The sequence below is a fragment of the Stegastes partitus genome, unplaced genomic scaffold (genome assembly GCF_000690725.1).
Source record: "Stegastes partitus isolate 25-593 unplaced genomic scaffold, Stegastes_partitus-1.0.2 Scaffold97, whole genome shotgun sequence".
NCBI lineage: Eukaryota > Metazoa > Chordata > Actinopteri > Pomacentridae > Stegastes > Stegastes partitus.
In genome coordinates, this window is record NW_007577828.1 from 806,723 (window position 1) to 827,153 (window position 20,431).

A 20,431-nucleotide genomic window follows, 5' to 3' on the forward strand; every position below is an offset into this window, starting at 1 on the left:
TTAACCCTAGAACACTAACGCTAAAATTAGTAACACTATCACTAACGCCGGGTATATTTTACCCGATATAATAATCTGGATAAAACATAGTTTTCATTAATTTATGTAAAAGTAAAATGGGGCGGAGGATGTGGCCGGCCTGAATGTTGTTTCCCTTGAAAAGTGCAAAGAGATTTCAACACATAAACACTAGCATTGGGTAAATTCCACCCATAAAATATGTTGCCCTCTATCACTAACGCCGGGTGAAAATCACCCGAACGCATGCCTCTTGAAAAAACCATAGATGGGAGGTGGGAAACAAACATACCATTAATGACATCAATGAGCAGCCTGAAGCTACCCAAGGACCCATGCAACTCAGACAGCAGCAACACAATGAAAATCCCATGACAAAAATCGTGCGGGTGAAAATCACCCGGCGTTAGTGTTCTAGGGTTAATCAACAGTTAGTCTGCCTATTTTATAAAAGCCAGCTCGATTTTTCTCTTTTTTTTTTGGTGTCCTGTCATTCCCTCCATCATTTCCAAGCTTTTAAAGCCTTTAAAGCCTTTAATATTGCCATGTTTTCTTAAACTGGCACAAACACAAGTAATATAATTTGGGGCTGAGCTACAGCCAGTACTTTCAGTTTGGCTGTGAGTTTTGTACATCTACCTTATAAAACTTTTGTCTAAAGGCTACGTTTTTTTTTCTCTCTTTTTGGAGTTGCTATGAGCCTCATGATAAAATCACTTTTAACTTCCTTTAAAGAAACCCTGCAGGCCCCAGTAGACCTAGTCAAGCAGGTCTTTTCACTGCAAGTGAGGTGGAGAGAGAGAGAGAGAGAGGGAGAGAGAGAGAGAGAGAGGGAGGGAGAAAGAGGGAGGAGGGGGTTGTATTGGGAGGAGAGGGGGGTCACCTTTTGTGCAAATATATCAAGCAAGTAGACTGCTGCCACCAGCATCAGATTTCTGTGTATGTGTGCGTAAGAGAGAGAGAGAGAGAGAGAGAGAGAGAGAGAGAGAGAGGCACTCCTTTTGCAGAGAGAGAGAGGTCCTGAAAGCTTTGGAGCAGTGAAAGAAGAAGAAAAAAAAGACTTGCTGCTGCTGCTGCTGCTGCTGTGCCAGATTTCTACACTCTACAAGCAAAAAAACATTTTTTTTTTCTCCTTGGAAGAAGTCAGAACCAGCAGCCATGGACGGGATAACACTCGGACGCGCGTCGCTCTGGTGCACCTTGCTCCTCTGGGCATTTCAAGGTAAGCCTCTTTAACATTTCCCGCTAGGTTTTTTAAATATTACACCTCTTGTCACTAACTTTGTCACGCTTTTGACACGGTGCTGGTTGGATTTTCGTGCCCTGGGGGGATGTGAATTTATACTTTTCCTCGATTCGAGTTTCACAAGTCCGCTACTTTCAACCTGTCGGTACGAGCCGCGGACAGGAGCGGCTCGTTTAGTTGTTTCATTAAACAAAATCCTAGTTTGGTTTGTGTTCTGTGTAATGTGGAGCAACACGTTGTCGGGCTTTAGCAGGTAGATTTATCCGAAGTGAACATGTTTCATCGGACATTTGTTTTTTTTGACGGAGAACCGGTTGCGCAGCCTCAATGCAGCCAAAGACTAATTTATTATTTCTAGTGTTTACGGTGTTTTGTTGGAAATGTCTCAGTTCCGCACTTGAGTGCACTTTTCTTCAGCACACGGGACTGCGGCACTTTCTCTGGACCCAGCCAGTCCAGTGGCCACAGTGTGATGGAGCCACAATAAACCAAAATAAAACCTCCATTTAGTAATTAAAAAAAAAAAGTGCAGATGAAGTAGAGCAAAGCTTTTAAAATAAAATCTCCCAAACTGATTTTTTTATTATTATTATTATTTTAAAGTCCTCTTCTCGCCCCAGTGAATCTGCTTTCTGAGAGGCTTTTATTGTGAAGGCCGTGTTGCTCGTCTCAGTCCGTCTCTCTCGAGCCGCTGTGCTGCAGCTTCCAGCGCTTTGATGTCTGATCTGCGGGATTTATGTCTCCCGTGTTGGCAACGCGCCTCACCCCCAGCACCCCTGGTTGCGGCTGGAGAGGCTAAGCCAATTTTAAAATGCAACTCCACTGGCCTTGTGTGATCTTTGTCAAAGAAAAGTTTGTCCAAAAAAAAAACAAAAAAAAACCTGCTGCTTGAGGAGAGTGTCTGAGTTTGTTGGTTGACCTCAATGTGCTTGATGCTTATCTCTGCTGGTTAACTGTTCCTTAGGGAGGAAGGCTGCTTGCATTGATCCTGGTTCTTTTTTTTCTTTTATCTTGGCAATTTACTGGCACTGTGATATCTCATACTATATGTTTCATGTTTGAGGTTTACATTTTCGAAAAATATTCTCCCAGACCTGACTTGCTCTTTTTGTTTTTTTCATCATGTGTAATGCCACAATCAAGTTTGAAAGAATTCTTTGTGGGCATTGTTTGAAAGTTATGTGCTGCTCTGCCTGTGGTGATATGAAGCAAACTGAGGTAAAGGGTGGGGCTTCTCTTCTTTCTCACTCTTCTCCCTACTTTGCAGTATCCTCCCATTACTTTGGCCCTTATTATGCAGCAGCTTCATTTAAAATTAGATTAAAAAAAGTCCTTTATATCTGCTTCAACCAACTAACTTTTCATCCCACAGTTCCTGTTTACCCCCACTTAATTTCCTGAATGTTTTATAATTGCACCCTTCCTGCTCTCTGGTCTTCAGAGACAAGTTGTTGGTGCTTTGCTTGTCTGTCTGCCTTCCGTGGAGCCTTTTAACAGGTACTTACTTTTAAAACAAGCGCCCTGTAATTGATGGATGCGGGGCGGTGTATCGCACAGCTGTGGTGCATTGATTTAAAGGCTCGGTTCCAGGTGCTGAGCTCGCTGCTGGCTCCGACGCCCCCACCGCCTCCACGCCCTGCCGCTCCGCAGTCTGAGGGAAGAAGAATCTTTGTTTTCTCAAAGGAAAAGTTCTTCTTTTCTGAAGTCTCTCGCTCCTTTTTTTTGTGATCATTCTGTCTACTAACAGAAGCTCTTGTTGGGTCTCGGTGGGAAAGTGTCACACAGACCTGCATTCTCAAAATTACTGGTCACACACTTGCAGTGTTAGTGCTGAGCATGTGCAAAGCAGAACCACAGCACCAGGGGCTGACCAATATGGCTGCTTCAGGGCAAACACCAATGATCAGTAGATGGATGGTTGATATTTGGAACATTTTGGGGTAAATTTTGGAGTGTACATTTATAATGCCACTATGCCTGTGTTGATACATGGTTTGCACGTGTTTGATTAAAAGAAAACTGCATTTTTCCATAAGTGGTGATTAGTCGAGTCTTGTAACCAATCAGATGCTGTGGATGGACCTCAGAATGGTGACTACAGATAGAACAATGGCAGTATTTTTATTTTCTTCCATCAGTTAAGTTTGACCAAAATAATATAGATAATCAGTAAAATTCCTAACATTGGATTCTGTAATGTGTAACCAGGCTGATAACTGGTCAGTTAATTCCCTACACGGAGCTCATAACTCCCAGATGTGTGTTGTCTCCTGTAAGTGTGTCTGAAACTGTGCTGCCATAAAAGCAATGACCCCCATCAGTAGTTTACAGCTTATCAGGGCCTTTGCTCGTACTTCATTTTGACGCGGCCCTCTGGTGACCGTGATAATTTTGATGGGAGCAAAGTAGAAAGTGAGATGACACATTTACAGAGCTATTTACAGACTTAGGCGGGAGGTCAGGGGAGACCAAGGAGCAATGACTAACCTGCAACTTTCACATTCATCACTTTATGCACAGACACTCAAAAAGCTTTTTTTTTTTTGGTGATCATTGCAAAAAGAGCGGCTATAAAAAGATAACTGTTTCTGAAGTTAACAAATATAAACTGTGTTATCACAGTGCAGGTTGACAAATCTTATTCTTCTTGTATTGTTAGCAGAATTTGAATAATTTAATTTAGCAACATTAGGAAAGTCAAGAAAAGCCATGTAATCATTTTATCTAATTCTTTTATTCCTATTTATGTGTGCTGGGAGGAAACAGGAAGTCAGCTGACTGCAGGAGAAGCTTGCTCTCAATCTGCTCAGTGCAAAAAGGATGCTAATGCACATGCCTTACATACATTATTATGTATTTGTAAGCTTATATATTTGCATACATTTATATTAATGCATGTAGTTGTGACACAAATATGTGCTGCATGGCAACCAACTCCTTAGATGTCACTGCTCTCGTCATAACAGTGAAAACATGCTGAAACACAGCTTCTTTCAATGTGTACAATCTGTAATAGCACGCTGTCTGACATCAGAAACACTTTTTCGACACTAATTGTGAAGAAATTCCAGTATTTGGAAAGAGCAGAGTTTTTGTACAGATCTTACAAAACCAGGAACATCACAGTAACTGTAGAACTGCCTCAGTTGCTCTTTTAACTTTTTTTTTTTTTGCAAGTTTGGGGGATAAAAAAGAACAAAGTGACATTAGGGCAAAGAGACAAAAGGAGAGTGAAATGGTCAGATGAGTTTGAGCTAAATTGTAGAGACTCCAAAGTGGTCAGGAACAAGTGGAAAGAATCGTTGTGACAAGCATCAGCTGAGTTCAAGGTGTTAGCCTCTAACACGTAGCGTCAGTCTCTTTGTCTAACGCCGGCCTAATTCCCACAGTCATTTCCTCACTTTTAATTTCTGTCCCCCTGCCAGCGTAGCATCAAAAGTGCACCCCCTGCGGCCATATGTAATTATTATGGTATTAGGCCAGAAAAAGAGCCATTTAGCCATGAAGAGGTAAAATCCAGAGGACCTGTTTTACAGCTGTTTTGCTTTTAGCCTTAGTTTCAACACACCCACAAATTGTACACATGTATGCGTACCTAATGTGTGCTATGCTGGGTTCTGGTGTTACGCAACACTGGAAACCTTATAGTGAGTGACACACTGGCTGTTTCGGGAAAGCATGTACATGTTTGCCCCCCTTGTGATTTAGGTCTCTGGGGGAATGGGCCTTGGAATGGAGGGGCCATAATTATTGTGTTTGTCAGTGTGTGTGTGTGTGTCTTTGTGACAGAGACTGAGTAAATTACTGATGTGGAATGAGTGGCATTCCTCTGGATGCGTCGGAGCTTGCCCTGTAATGTGTTTGTCATCACTTCAGATTCTACGAAAAGGGCTTTCTTTCTCACTTTAAAGCCCCCTCTGACCCTCTCAAGCAGTAATCTGCGAACAAACAAGCGGACACAATGCGTTTTCCACGCAACTATCTAGAGGCAATATCATACGTGAAGAGCTGGAATCTGTTTACAGCCAGGTTGCATTCCTGAGGGTTGACTAGATTTGACGCAGCTGAACAACCATTGGGCACCAAACGTTCTCAGATGAAGTAAAGGGCACGTTCTGGTTGACTTGTGCTCTGAAGTCCATTTAGTATTTCCTGAGCTCGGAGAAAGGGGGATTTCAGCGTGTCCATTAGTGTTCATTATTTGCAGCGAATAACACTTTAGAACTGCATTGCAGCAGGTTGATAGGTTGCCGTCCTGCCTGGCTGGTGAGCTGGCAGTGAGCCCCGGTAGACAGTTGGGCATCAGCAGATGATACACTGCGCGCACGTGTTTAATCCCGGTGAAGTCAGTTAGTAAGAATGATGGAAAACTTTATCCCCCTGCTTATTCATTCTCCTATCCCCCCACAAGGGCTTCAAAAAGAGCTGCAACCAAAGCTGTGATTACACACACGCACAAACTTCGACAGGTACTCATACATAAACAAAAGGTGTCTTTCTCCAGATTAGCTTTGTCTATGTTCCCATCTCTCTCCCTATCATCCCGTCTCTGATACCTCGTCTCATTATCTTCGTCTGTCTGCTTCTCGCTCTGTCTCGGTATGCCTTTCTTTTACCCTACATTCTCTTCTTTCTGTTTTTCTTTTTTTTTACAATGACATTTTCGCATAGCTCCTTTTGTGCCCGGCTGTTGTGTGTGTGTTTGCTTGCGGTGATTTAACATGTTGTCTTTGCCTGGGTCAGCCACTGTGCTTTTGTGCAAGGTTCATTGTTAATGAGTCCTCTGCGTAGATTGCCTGCTGTGTTTTAGTGGGAGGGGGGTGTGTTTGCTTTTACACCCGTCCTCAGAGTGTTTCCACAAAAGATTTATGGACACTATTCATGATTTGAAAATAAGAACGGCCATCCCTCCTACGCTTGCCTCCCCCGCCCGCTGCCTGCCACAGTTTGATTTAAAGTTGTTTCAGATTGATAAGAAACGTAATATACATTGCCATGTGTATCAAGAAATGAAAGGTGGAATAGAAACCTTGCTACAAGTTATGGTTTTGTGTGATGCTTTGAAGGGTGTGCTCCATTAGTGGGGAGTTGTAGGGAGGGAAGGAAGGAAGCGGAGAGGAAGGGACGGACAAAAAAGAGATCAAGGGATGGGATGAGAGATGATTACAGCTGACTATTGTGCTGCTCCCGTGTAGTCGTGTTGTTCTTGTCTCAGGGGAGGAAGTTGATGGTGATGGGTAATTTCAGATTCAGCCTTGAAAAGAGGCTCCATGTCTCTGGATGCGCGTCCTTGTCGCTACATCTGTGTATGCGATGCGAATTAGGGTGGGGGGGGGAGTGCAATTCAAGGTTGTGGCAAAATTGAAAATTCAACAAAGCTCTCTCAGTTGACGAGGTTAAGTGCTGCCAATCCATTTAACAGAAGAGTGCTGTGGCAAGATGGGGATAAGAACCTCTGTGCCTCAATGTGTTGGGCGTGGAGATGCACAAAACGACGGGATCGGCTCGGGCCCTGTTCGACATGCAATCTACAAATCTGGGTCGTAAAACAGAAAGAATATATGATGTTCTGTGTCTGCCACAGAGAATGGATTTGCAACGCGCCGCCTGTGTCCCGTCCAGTTGTTTTGATCTATCAGCGAGCATTCGAGGAGGGGATAAAAACGAACAAAAGTGACAGGCAGAGATAGCAGCCGTAAAGATCAGACAGGCGGAGTACGTCGGGATTGAGGAATACCAATTAGGAATGGGGAATGCCGTGGAGAAGCCTGGATCTGTGGCCAAGAAGATCATTTTCCTGGCAGTGGAGGAGAAATCCTAACCCCTGCGCCCCTCCAACCTTAAACCCTCCATCTGACTGTTGGCTGGCAGAGGGTCCTCTGGGAGCCCCGCAAGCTGTTGCTTTTCAGACATCAACAGTTGCCTCAACAGCAGTTGTTGAATGCACCCCTCCAAAAAAGCCCTGTCACACCCCCTCTTTTCCTTCACACACACACACACACACGAACACTTGGGTTCCATTACCACCTCGTGTCTTTCCGCACCACTGGCTTTAACTGGTGTGGAGAAAACTGTATATCTGCTGCTGTAAATGCACCCTTAGTGGAACTTGTTAGTGCTTTTGTTCGTGCCATATTTATCTGGCATTTCAATAAAGGCTTCTGCAAAATTACTGTACATGGTTTGTGCTATTTTAGTACTACAATTTTATGACTGTAGACAGGTACTTTTAATACCCCTCTTACCCAGGAATTGTTGCTTCTAGGGAGGGGTTTCAGAATTATGACTGTGGGACCTCAAGTAATTTTTTTTTTCCTCGCTTATCTGTATCGTGTAGCGATAACCAGGAGACGAGGGTGACTTAAAGTTCACTAGGCTATGGAGTGTTCCGTGCAAATATACTCAAACCTACGACAAACCGCAATGATTAATCTTTCTTTTTGAAACCACTTTTCATGGTCAATCTCTCTTCCATCTGTCAGAACATTCCTGCGCACCCCCTCAACTTTAATCTAGTTAATGGTTAAGCAGCGGTGGTTAACCTCTCCAGTGAGGCTGGTCACTGTTTGACAATGAGATCTTATTGCTTTAACTGGGCCGGGGGGACCTGGGAGACAGGAGTGGGAGCATTAATCCTATACTGGAAAGAAGGAGGAGGATGTGGAGGAGGGTAGGAGGGCTGGTGGAGGTGTTTGTATGCAAGGTTCAGAGGTGGTATTTGCATTACAGCACCTGCATGCAGCTTTTGTGAGTGTTTGTTGGGTGTTTTCTATGACTTCATGTCTGTAAGGGTGAGAAAAGGGGGCTCCCCGTGTTACCTGAGAGCAAACCCGGAGTCTCATCATCACCGAACAGATCCAGTGTCAGTTTACAGGGCTTTAGAATCAGGCAGCTCGCCCAAGGACATAACTGGCCTTTGTTTTATGGAGGTTTAACTTACCCGAGCCCCACTGAAACAACTACCACAGCAGTTAGATTCCCTTTGCTCCTCTCTCGCCTGTGTGAACTTGACTTTGAAAGAGAGCCGTGGAGGGGTAAAGTTACCATGCTCTGACTGTTAATGTTCTCCTTAAGTCACATCCTGTTCTTAACTTTTAGTGCAAGACTGTTTTTCTCTGTTAGTTACATTTCTCTGTGGAATTTGCGTGTCTGTCTCTTTACCACACCCTGCTTTATGCCCATCTCTGTAAATCACCACTTTTATCACTGTGTTTTTCTTCTCTACATCTTTCTCTCTCTCTGTGCTCCTTTAACCTTGTCTCACACACTATTCATCGCTGTCAGAGCCCAGTTCATGCATCCTGTGTCCTCCTCACCACATGTTGTCAAAACATCTCGAAGCCAGCAGAGTGTCTCAAGTCACGTGTGAGTCTTTGGAGTAGGGGAAGGTTTAAGTTTTTCTTTTTTTTTTGTTGACTGACAGTTCAGCAAATGTCAATATGTAAGCCGATACAGCCACTTTCCACTCGTGTAATAGTGTTTGTAAAGTTGCATCAGTTCAAATAGCACTCAGATTTGTTTTTGTTTTCATAATTTCCAGTAATACAAGTGGAGTCGAGTTTCATAGTTGCATTTTTGATTCCATCTAGCAGGAAAAACAAGTCCAAGCTTGCTCCTGGCCCGTATGAATATTTAATACAAAATCAATAGCATTCAATTGGGTTATGACTCCATCAGGCTAAATGATTCCCAATTACATTTTTCTGCACAATTTGCAGAACAACAAACGTGATGGATAGTTTGGTGGGGGATAATGTCAGACTTACAGAGTGCCTAATTGATTTAGACTCTTGTTATTAAAGCCTAAAGTAATTATAACCCCAGTGTTTAGCCTTGAGAGCATCTTGCATTCAACCCCACAAGGCATGTTGCCGCATAAAGACCAAACTTAATTAACAATTATTCTTACTGAATGACTATCAAGTGAAATCGTGCCGATCGTGCCGTGCAGTAACGTTGTTGGTGAGAGAAGCATTTGGTCTTTCCTGGTATTGAGTCTTAAAAGGCTGATAGGTCTAGGACAGGCAGCTTAGAGGACCCCCCTTTGATCCCATTCCCCACTCACATCAGCACCGCTAACACACACAGACGCACACTTTTTAAGACTCGTCTCTGTGGAGAATGATGAAAGATGCACCAACTCCTCGTGTCAATTAGCAGTCCGGGCATGTGCGGCGCGCATTGTGTCTACGTGTGTGCCTGTGCATTGAAAGCAGGGCGGGGAGGGTGGGGTTGGTTAATGGCAGGGGCAGAGAGGACACATGTTCAATAATAAGGCCTGACAAAGGGGGACAGGCGAAGGGAGGGATAGGAGGAGGATGAGGAGGATGGGAGGATGATGAAGCAGTCAGCATGTCGGTGCGTTTCAATATCTCTGCTTCTACGTAGAGCTGGAAATCAATAGCACATTACATTAATTAAAGCGTTTCCCCGATTGAACTCATCATTCCATCACTAATCAAATAATTTTAAGTTGAGGGCAAGAGAATTCCATATCCATATGTACAACAGCTCCAGCAACAGAGATAGTAGAGTTAGGAAATCCAAAGGGAATTATGGAAATCTGTCCTGTGCATCCTGGGGTTGTAGACTTTCCATGTGCGAGAGTATACCTAACTGATAAACTCTATGTATATGCCTTTTTTTTTTTCCTTTTTCTTTATTGGAGGTGTTTGAATTGAGTTCATCTCAAACCATGAAATTCCTCAGTTCACATATATACCGAAGCTCTGGGGCTCCTCACTGCAGCAGCACCTTTTTATATCTATTTTTTTTCCTGTGAGGTCTTTCTTTCTCCTGCACCTGAACAATGCTACATTGTTAAGACATTCCTGTAGGCTGTTGGAATGCAGGTATTAATGCTGGGCTGATTACGCACATGGCAACGAGAGGGAAGGAAAAGACAGGAGTTGTAGAATGAAAGGAGTGGAGGAAGGTGAGAGGGGAGAGAGCCCGATGAAATGTGGTACTTGACCAAACTGCGTGTGTGTGTTATTGTACACACATTGGCGAATGCGTGTATGAATGTGTGTAAATCTACATAGTCGCAGGTGTTTCGGGGGTGGAGGGCTTTCTGGGTATTTGTTCCTGGAATGCACACCACATTAACCAAACTAACGCTCGGGCATGCGTGTGTTCGTCAGCGCTGGGTGTGGGACCAGACTTCGCTGTGTGTGTGGGCACCCGTCACTTGGAGCAGTCAAGGCTGTTAGGAGCATGTGAACATTACTGCAACCCCGACATAACCTGGAATCCGGACTTAACAGAGGTTATAAATAGGTGTGTGTGTGTGTGTCCAATCCCACATCAATGGCAGTACCAGCTGGGGATGGAGTAGCAGCAGTGGGTTCGCGGGAGAATCCACAGTATGCTGAAGGGGCCTTACAGAGCTAGAAGAACCTCTCTTTTCTTTTTCTTCCCCGCTCTTCGTTTCTTTTCCGCCTTCTCTGGTCTTTTTGCTGCTTTCTCTCTCTGCTCCATCCTTTGTTCTTAATGATTAATGATTAATTAAAATTATGTCTCCAAGCCAATTTTTTGACCCAAAAAATGAGCACGCAACATATTTTTTATGTCACGATAGCTGAATCTCCTTTTTTCCCCTCTAATTGTACTCTCTTGTCTTAAACTGGTGGTCGTATCTGTGCCTGTTCGCTTCATGTCAGGCTCTGCCGTCATGGTTGAGGCTCCTGGCTACCAGCTGGTATAGAATCCAGGCTGTAAGTTAGAGCCTGTTCTCTTTGGCAAGGAAGTGAGCAAGGTAAAGCTCGCCAAAAAAAATCCACCATCAACCGCCTACAGCCTTTTCTGTAGCCCCTCACCCACACACACACACACCCCCTACCTCGCCCCATCTGTTTGCATATGTGTGTGTGTGTGTGTTTGTTTGGCGCTGGTTTAGGGGGCAGTTGGTGTAGTGGTTCAGGAGAGCATCAAAGCTGGGCCCACCATCGGCATGACAGGGCAACCAAAGTCAAAGCTCAGTATGCAGCAGGAACCTCCGAGCTAATGCTAACTCTCAATTCATATTCAATGAGAAAAGCTCAACGCTAAGAGCAGTTTGAGGAGATGCGAACCGTATGGTGACGCCGGTGCCAGCCAAACAATGGCATACTTGTCCTCCTGCAGCTACCCACCTGTTCTTCCCTCCCTCACTGTGGTTGTATCCGACTATCAGAACAGGACCTCCTGTCCTTCACCCTCTGCAACACTTTCTCCATCTCCCACACACACACACACACACACACACTTCTTTCTTTATCTTTTCCTTTGCTGTGTCCCGCAGCACGACGAAAAATGGTGACAGAACTGAGAAAAAGGAGCAACAGCTGGGCATCGTAGACCCAAGATCATGTTGCATGTGTTGGCCGTCTACGCCTTTCACTCTCTCCCCACTCCTCCCTGTCGCTGACTGTTTCAACTTCATCCAGTTCCTTCTAGTTGCTCGTCACACTACTGCCATTAGTGCTGCTGTTCTTTACGATTTTTTGCCTTTTCGCTCATTCGATTTCTTATATCACATCCCCACTGCCAGCCTCTCCCTCTGCCGTTTCTTTATTCGTGTCTTCCTCTGTTCCCGCTGGACTATGTGGTCAGAGCTCCTGCAGTGGATTATCAGTCAGTTGACTCACAGAGGGCAGCCAAAGCCTCCAGTACAAACATGAGACAATATCCAAATGATTGGCTGGCTGGCTGTGGACCGTGGAAACAAGCCGCCATATCAGGCTGAGCCAGGCTCGGTCCACGGGTCTGCCCATAAACCATATTAGCCAGTAACACTGATACACTGCAGTGCTTCTGTTTGTTTGCAGCAGCTGGCTTCGGGTGTAGCACAATCCAAAACAGAATATATTATCAGATAAATACAGAAGCTGCTATCGGTTGTTTTTTACATAAGGTTATTATGCATGTGGGTGGAAAGAGGAGTTTAATTTGCAGAAATTATGTTAAGTAATGCCACCGACTGTGTATTACTTAGACCTCCTGTTCAGCTCAGTGTTGTTGTTTTTTTAGTGGGTTTGAGAGGACACGTCCAGCCTGATGTATTGTTTCATTTAGTCAACAGTTCAAAACAACATTATTTGGTTTCTGTCAGATATGGTAGAGAAAAACAGCAGCACATAAAACCCATTAATTTGCAGCTATTACTAGAAAAGTGTTTTGCTAGACATAATGACTGATTCTCAAAGTGGACGCCAGTGGACTAGGCATTGCAGGTCTAATTTAAACCTTTTTAGTTTGCAACACAGCTCCCATATGTGGGCGTGCATTTGGGAAATGTTCTGGATGACCAGTTGGTATAGTTCAGGGCAATAGAGAGTGGTGAACATCTGGGCAAAAGGATGCTCATGTACATAATGACTCTTTAGTCTTGAGGTCACATTGTCCCTGATCTGCTAGGCCTTTCAAGCCCATCTGACTTCACTTGGCTGAATCTTAAGTTGAAGTGTTACCTCCGAGTGTTGCCTTCGCCACAGCTCATTATGCAGACACAGGGTTAGCTTCTCTGCCCTCCAGCTACGTTTCTGCTCCGAGATGGAGCACTGAAGTCATGGAAAATTCTGGAGCTGCTGATGACAGACAACATCCACGTCTCCTGTCTTGGCTTACCTCTCTTTCACATTCCTCAGGTCACACTTCTTTATGCTTCTTCCTGGATTTGGCAGATCCTCCCCCCCCCCTCCCCACTCTTTCCTGTTCTTTCCCCCCCACCCCACTCTACCCCTTCCTGCTATATACCTGCATGGACAAGCCTTTGCCTGCCTCTGCAATCCTCTCTCAAACACTCTCTTTTCCTCCCCACCGTAAATGTCAAAATTCGCCCAAGGGCCCCCAACCCAACAGCAGAATGTGTCTAATTCTAGCCTCGGCTTTACAAAAGCACAGTGTTCTCAAATGACATTCTGTGACATACAGACTCAAAGGACATGCTCGGAGAAAACCACTCAACACTGGTGACTCATAATAACGAATAATAAAAACTAAACAACAACATAATAAAAAAACTAAAAATGTTAACAGACTTAAGTTGCTCATAAAGTCATCTCTTCAAACATTTCTTCCAACCAGTCCTGTGACTTTGAACCCGGTGTTATGAATAATAAATGAATGATGCTGATGGGAGGTCCAGCAAAGCAGAACCATCACCTTTGAGCTTATCTTATTGAAACCAGGTCAGTGTTTTCATGTCTGCTTTTTTATCTCGATCTCATTTAAAACCCTCTCTCTTCATTTCGTTTCTCCCTGGAAACTTTGGTTACATAGAGGTAAATGTTTTCCCTCCCATATGTCTCTAATAAAAATGTTCAAAACGCCAGTAGGCAGATTTATCTTTTGCCACCTTTATCTTTGCTCACTATGATGTCCAGCCCTCTACCCTCCATTCAACCCCACCATTCTCTCCTCACCTTGATACTACTCCCCTCCTCCTCCTTCCCTAACCACTCATCCATGCTTCTCTCCCACATCTCTCCCTCCTTCTGCTTTCATATGTTTTTAACGTCTCTACATTATTACCAGATTCTTGGAGCTGGAGGAGGTGGATGAGATGGTGCCAGGGTAGCAGAGGTGCCGATATTTAAGCTTCAACACCCCAACAAACTTGCAGAAACCTCCTCCACCTAGACACACACACACATATATAATCATCCTTGGCTTCCCACCATATGATGTTTTATTTCCTCCATTATCCTAAAAACACCAGCACTTAGAACGCCTACCTGGACCATCTGCTTCTGTAAACACCCACAGCGAGACTCATCGACTTGGTCAAAAAGTGGGATTTTCTTTCAGACTGAAGCGTGGTAACAATGCCCAACTTTGTTCTATTTGTGTATCTGTTATGGAAATTGAAGCTACTCTAATTTTGTGTTGCCTGCAGACATTATGCGGTTAACATAGCTGGTATAGTCAAGAATCCACTTGTAAATGCTTGCAAGTCTAAAAAGCCGAGCTCAGGATTCTCAGGTCAAACAAGACTAAGTATTCATTACCTTTTTGTTCTCCAGGACACACTTTATTAATAAAAACAAGGGAACAAATCACTCCTCACACTGTCTGCCAGCGCGGTTGCCATGATTAAAGTGATACAAGGACACTCTGACACACTCCTTTCTTCTGCTTCATTTTTCTTTTGATCTCGGTATGCTGGCGGGTCGCTTTGCATCCTCGTGCCAGTTTTGCCACATCTACTCTCTGTGTTCTTTATTGTTATCGCTGTCTGTCATCTTTGGATCCATGCGAGTCGGACACGATCGTCACGTCATCACTTCAGCGTTTCTGATTTCGTAAATATATTCTTGATGTGTTATCTTTACTGGACATGGGGTTTGCATAAGAACAGAGACATAGAGGCATGTTTTTATCGGAAATGTTGCAAGAAGAGGAGGAAGATCCTTGTCTAGATGTATTTGTAGCTTGTAGCTACAAAAAAGAGAAAATTTGGCAGAATCACTTCGGTCTATAAGTTGTTATTGTTATAAATTCTTTGTATTATCTTTTAGATTTAGATTTTTGGTCTCCCCAAAACCCAGTCTCCACAAAACTACTCTCCAACTAAACTGCATTCTCAATTACTTTTTGAGAGAAATGTATTTTCTGTTGGATGACGCATCACAAATGCATTTCTCGTATTGTTGCCACTGACTTTACGTCACTCTTGTCCTTTTCAGCCAACCAATCATATGTCAGATGGGGTGGGACTTGTCATCCTTGTAACCCAGAAAATAAAGGAGAAGACATTGTTGTATTTTAATCTAAACTGAACAAATTTTTCTAACCCTAGCAATGTCATTTTGGTGCTGTGGTTGGTGAGTTATCCACCAATCCTAAGGTTGGTGGTTCAATCCCTGCCCCCCTCCATTTGTCAAAGTGTCCTTGGGCAAGACACTGAAACCCAAATGACTCCCATTGGAAGGCTTGTCGTCATTGGTGTGTAGCTGTGTGTGAATGAAAACAGAAATTGTAAACTGTTTTGTAGAACCAAGCTGAGGTTAAAAGGCGCTATATAAATGCAGACCATTTACTTTTTTTCCTCCATCACCCTCTGCTCTCTTGCCCTCGCCGCCAACACTCGTCTTTCTCTCTTTCTCCATCCACGATAACATCCCGCCGTTATCGTCTGTTTGTCATTGACGCCGGCGTCTCTTGCAGCAAACCCTCGAGGTCTCACCTGCACCTCTCCCCCACCCACCTAATACCACACATCTCCCACAGCGTCTCTATCTTCCATCTCCTTGAGTTGCAGGTCTGTGCAGGTCGAGACGCACGTTGTTTTGTCTCTCTCGGGTTTCACACATTCCAGATACTATCACCGGGCTCCAGTTAGCTTAGCTGATAGCCATCTCGACAAAGGCAGTCAATCACTTAGCAGACAATGACGGATGTTGCCCTCTGAGTCAGGCCTGATGCCCACAGATGAAAGGCCCGTACCAGGTGTGGCCTTGTTACGCTGGAGAGTCACGCGGTTATCTCCTCAGACAGCTTCGCTCGCTCGTCGGATATATTTTACATTTCGCTCGCAGACTCGCCAGTCAAGTGTCCCTGAAATCACTTAAAATGAAAATGAGTGGTGAATATTTAAATCTTAGCTCCATTTACCTAATTATTTCATCTGTTGTCTCCCCATTTCATTTCTAATCACATCATCATCCGAGCTATGAATAATAATTTAATGAAGAATTAATGAATATGAAAAACGTTCTGCGTGGCAGATTGGAATTTTATGAGGATCAGAATATTGCACCTTCTAAAAAGTCTCCGGCGAGTCGATGTGTAAATGAGTAAATCACATCTTTGTCAGAGAAATGTCAAATTTACGAGAAGGGGCTTAAAAAATCCGAGCTTGTAATTGAAATTGTTAACGGTTGAAATATCCCTCCTGTTTCGTTCTGCCGCTTTCAAGCTCTGTCCTTACGGCCTTCGTTTATTTGGTAACTGGTGGACAGTGTTCTCATTGTCAGTTTATTTTTGTGTGTGTGCATGCCTATGTGTATCTATCCACCTCTAATCCAGCCTTGGGCCGCCTCTCTCCCCTGCAGGCTCAGTGTCAGCAGCTTGACTTTGATGTCAAGCCACAATTTATTCGTCTGTCTCTGTGGACTCCCCTGTTGTCCACATAATGTCAGGCAATCAATAATAATGTGACCCACCGATCTACCCCGCCTGCCCACTGCTTTACTTATTCACCCCCCTGGCTTGCACTGTTCCAATCTCTGACCTGCCCCTGCCCCCTAAAAACACCCTCCCGTCCCCTGTCCTTCCCACTTTTACCCAATAACTCCTGTCTAGCTATGACAATAACCTCTATGTCTGTTACCAAGGCAACATACAGCTCCCCTAAAGCAAAGGCAAACCACTGCTCCTCTTGTTTAAAAAAAAAAAGGTTGTTCCTAATGGAAACAGAACGGGATGGTTAGAGCGTACGCCATCGAGAAAGAAAAGAATTAAAAAAAGAGAGGACGGATCAGCTGTTTGTTCATGAATATGTTTAGTACTTTGCCCCTCTTTTGAGCCCCCCGCTGAATTTATGTGGAGGTAATAGAGAATGGGAGAAGAGACAGGTGTGCCATTATGGTGCAGATTAGTGAGGAATGCTGGAAGGTTAACTCAGCTGGGAGTTGGCGAGCTCAGATGTGTACTTGTGTGCACTTGCAAACTCACATATCCCCTTGGGTTAACGTTAAAATGTGTGCGTATATAATGCGTGATCTGCATACCATTTACAATATGTGTGTGTGCTCGCCCTCTCCATATGCTGAATGATATTTGAAACATGCTCTCGCCGGGTGTGTAAATATGTGTGTATGTGCATACCACAGCTTTCTTCCATCTCCTAGCCTTACCCATGTATGGGTGAGAGTTAGCCCCACGCTATCTCCTTGTCTCCAGCTTATCTGCTCGCCTGTCTTGAAGTGTTGGTGCAGAAAATAGAAACTGCTTATTGGAAATGCATTCTGTTTTTTTGTTTTTTTCTTCCTTGTGTAAAATATGCATTTCTACCATGTGCCACAACAGATAATGCGACGTGAAGTGAGAATGTAGGATGCTTTTAACTGCATATTACAAGGACGCTTTATCTTCCTAATAAGGAGTTTATCTGCACGAGAATCCTGCTGGCGTTAGTTTGAGAGAGAAAGTTATTTTTAAAAAAAGGCAGCCTGCATATAAATGAGCATGCAGCTACAATGTCTACACCTGTAAATATGCTGCAGTTTGCTATGTGTGCACATTAGTGTGCATATTTTAGCCCTCACAGCCAACACTGTACAGTATGGTTGTTAGTGGGTCTTTCCAGTCCCCAGCCGGTCTTACACCATCCAGTCAGCCAGCCATGTGGTCCCTCTCCACTCTAATTAAACTCACTGTGGTTACAAACTCCAACCAGAAAGACACAACCTCAGTGCCAGAATCCGTGTCAGCTGCTGCCAAGACCTGTGTGTGTGTGTGTGTGTGTGTGTGTTAGAAAGAGAAAAATTGAGATAGAGAGAGAGGAGAGAGAGAGGAGAGAGGGCTCATAACCATATTTGCTTCTCATTTTACTCTGTCAAGACATAGCGTGGAAGAGCCTGCCAAGGCACAAGAGGAGCAGCGGGGAAAAACAAATAAAAATGTGGAAAAAGGAGACAAAGAAGGATCTGCAGTAGACAGCGTATTCGAATGGCTGCCTGATGGAGGGAAAGAGGGAATTTAGTGGATTTAGAAATCAAGGAGAAGAAAGAGCGGAATGCAGGAGAATAGTAATTAACTCTGAATTATTCTATCTCTGAGGGATCAGGAGGGGATTAATTGAGGCTTTGGTTTGGATTCTGCACCTTTCACTCTGTTGCAGCATGGGAGTCTGGTTCCTGTATGGAAACGTGTGTGTGTGTGTGTGTGTGTGTGTGTGTGTGTGCACAGGCTTGTGTGTTTATGCCCGCATGTGTCTCGCTGTAGTCCATAAGGCTCCGTGTGTCTGTGCCAGTGGGCTTGTGACCATATCTGCCAGCCAGCCAGTGATTGTGTGTGTACTGGTGTGTGACTTTGTACCCCCCACTTACTGAAGTTCATCCAAGCATTATAAGTTAATCCGCCATAATAGGCAAAAAGACAGAACGTGGGGGAAGTGGTAGGTAGAGGAGAAGGAACCGGGGTTGGGAGGTGGGGCATCAAAAGGTAGTGGATGTGTGTGTGGGTAACATTCAGCTATGTGTGAGGTATGCCAGTCAGGAGAGTACAGATTTAGGGCGAGACAGACCGTTTTAAATCCTCAGTTTATACGCTGTTGGGACAGCAAGTGTTGATAGCCCAGCTGGGGAAACAGCTAATGTCGTTCAGATTAAATCACGGCTTTGGCTGCTCCGCTATCACAACTATAAATCTATCCAAAGATGATAAGAACATACTGATTTAAAATGTTTTTTTTTAGTATGAAGAGGTAAGAAAGATAAATTGAAATTTAGTGGTTGAGGTGACGCGGAGGTCAAGCATTGGCAGTGAATTTACGCTGTGTGTGGAGAGAGAAAGAAAACATTGCAGTGAGGCTTTTATTGAGTGTGTGCCAGGCGAAAAGACGTATACTCCTGGCACACAATGAATGAGTTCACCTTTTAGCTGGGATTTCCAGTATCCCTCCACCTCCCACTGAGTGTTGCCACTGTCAACACTGTATAAGTCTGTTTGTCCAAGACAGAAGGAATCAGGGGGGGTAGGGAGAGCAGGGAGGGCTGGAGGGCAGGTGCAAGGGTAATTTTCTGATGGCTGAGGAGTGGAGGTAGGCTTTACCCTCGCTGTCTGAAAGCACTGACCCGTACTGTATACAGCCTGGCTCCCTATCTCTTGATTTCTCCCTTTCCTCTGCCACTTTTTTTAACTGTGGTCTCGCTTGCATTTGATTTTCTCAAGCTGTTATCATGCACTTGAGTATGTTTCCTGTACCATGCACACACAAAAAAACCTTTTCCGTCTCGAGCTTTCATTTACACACCCCTGTGCCCTTTTCTTTCTGCTTCGCCCTATCTCCCTGCCAGTAGGTTTTCTCCTTCATCTGTATCCCTCTATCTGTCCCTCGCACACAGGCTTTACCAGCCTGCTAAGCACGATGGCCTGTTTTTAAAAATGGAGCAATGGATGGATAAGAAAACAGCAAAGGGATAAGGGATGTTGAGAAAGGAAAGAAAAGGGGAATGAATCAAGGCGTACTCCAGTGGCCTGTTATCTCATTACAGCGGTACCGGCTTGTCACGCCCGACTGACTGGCCCCCTAAGGAGCACCCTCACCCCCTTATAAGACCCCCTTTATTCAGCAAGCGCTCTCGTATTTCAGCTTGGGCACAAAGGAGGGCAATTCTCTCCGGTTTCTGAGCTGTCCACACCAGATTTGTGTATCCTGGCTCAGCCGAGGCACACATTCGAACGTACAGCACGGGCACCGGGACATACACAGCAGCCTTGTTAGTCGCTAGTTATGAAATGATGCTTGCGGATAATGGAGGCTAATAGGGAGAGTGGATATCCATTTGTTCCACCATTTTCTCCCTATTCCATCCCTCTTGTACGGTCCCATGCGGGTATTAGAAGAGGAATTCAAGAGGGAACTGCTGTCAGCTGAAGTAGTGGAAATGGTGTTCCTCTCTCTGGCTTTTCTCCCTCTTCTGCCAAAATGAAGGCTCATTAGAAGTGAAGGGAGGGCTGTTTCTAAATGAGATGGGCAGAGTGCTACTCAGCACTCCTACGGAGAGAGAATGAGAGACAGGAGAGAGGAGGGGAAAGACAGCGAAAGAGGATGCAGCAGAGAGAGAGAATACAGACAGAGTGGTTCTGTTGAAGTGGAGCAAAAAAAAAAAAAGGCATATGAAAAACGCATACGGGCAAGAGAGGTGTCACCTTTTAATTGATGTATCAGATAACGGCAAATGTGGAAAAATCGTGATAGCTAGTGTGAAAATTACCCCGATCCCTTTTGCACAAAACCTTCAAATCAACAGCTTTCAGTTAGCAATGGTTAAACGTCTGTTCAGCCTGCTGCTGACCTCCATTACCGCTTCATTTGTGTTTTCATGCAGGCAAACTCACAATTTGCTTCCTCCCATCAGCATTGTGTCACAAAAAGTGATTTTATTGCATTTAATGGCAACATAAAGTTTCGTTTCTGCCGCACTGAGACGCTCATCAAATCGCCGTTTAACGATCATG

The 20,431-nt window shown here is 44.4% G+C and overlaps 1 protein-coding gene across 1 annotated transcript in view; it reads left to right on the top strand.

The window, feature by feature from the left end:
- Window positions 1-1,103: 1,103 nt before the first annotated feature.
- Window positions 1,104-20,431, top strand: part of bcam (basal cell adhesion molecule (Lutheran blood group)) — a 44,208-nt gene continuing 24,880 nt past the window's right edge. Inside the window, exon 1 of the mRNA XM_008277413.1 lies at window positions 1,104-1,240. Coding sequence (XP_008275635.1) covers window positions 1,177-1,240 — 64 coding nt within the window. The 5' untranslated portion in view covers window positions 1,104-1,176. The remainder of the gene's footprint in view (window positions 1,241-20,431) is intronic.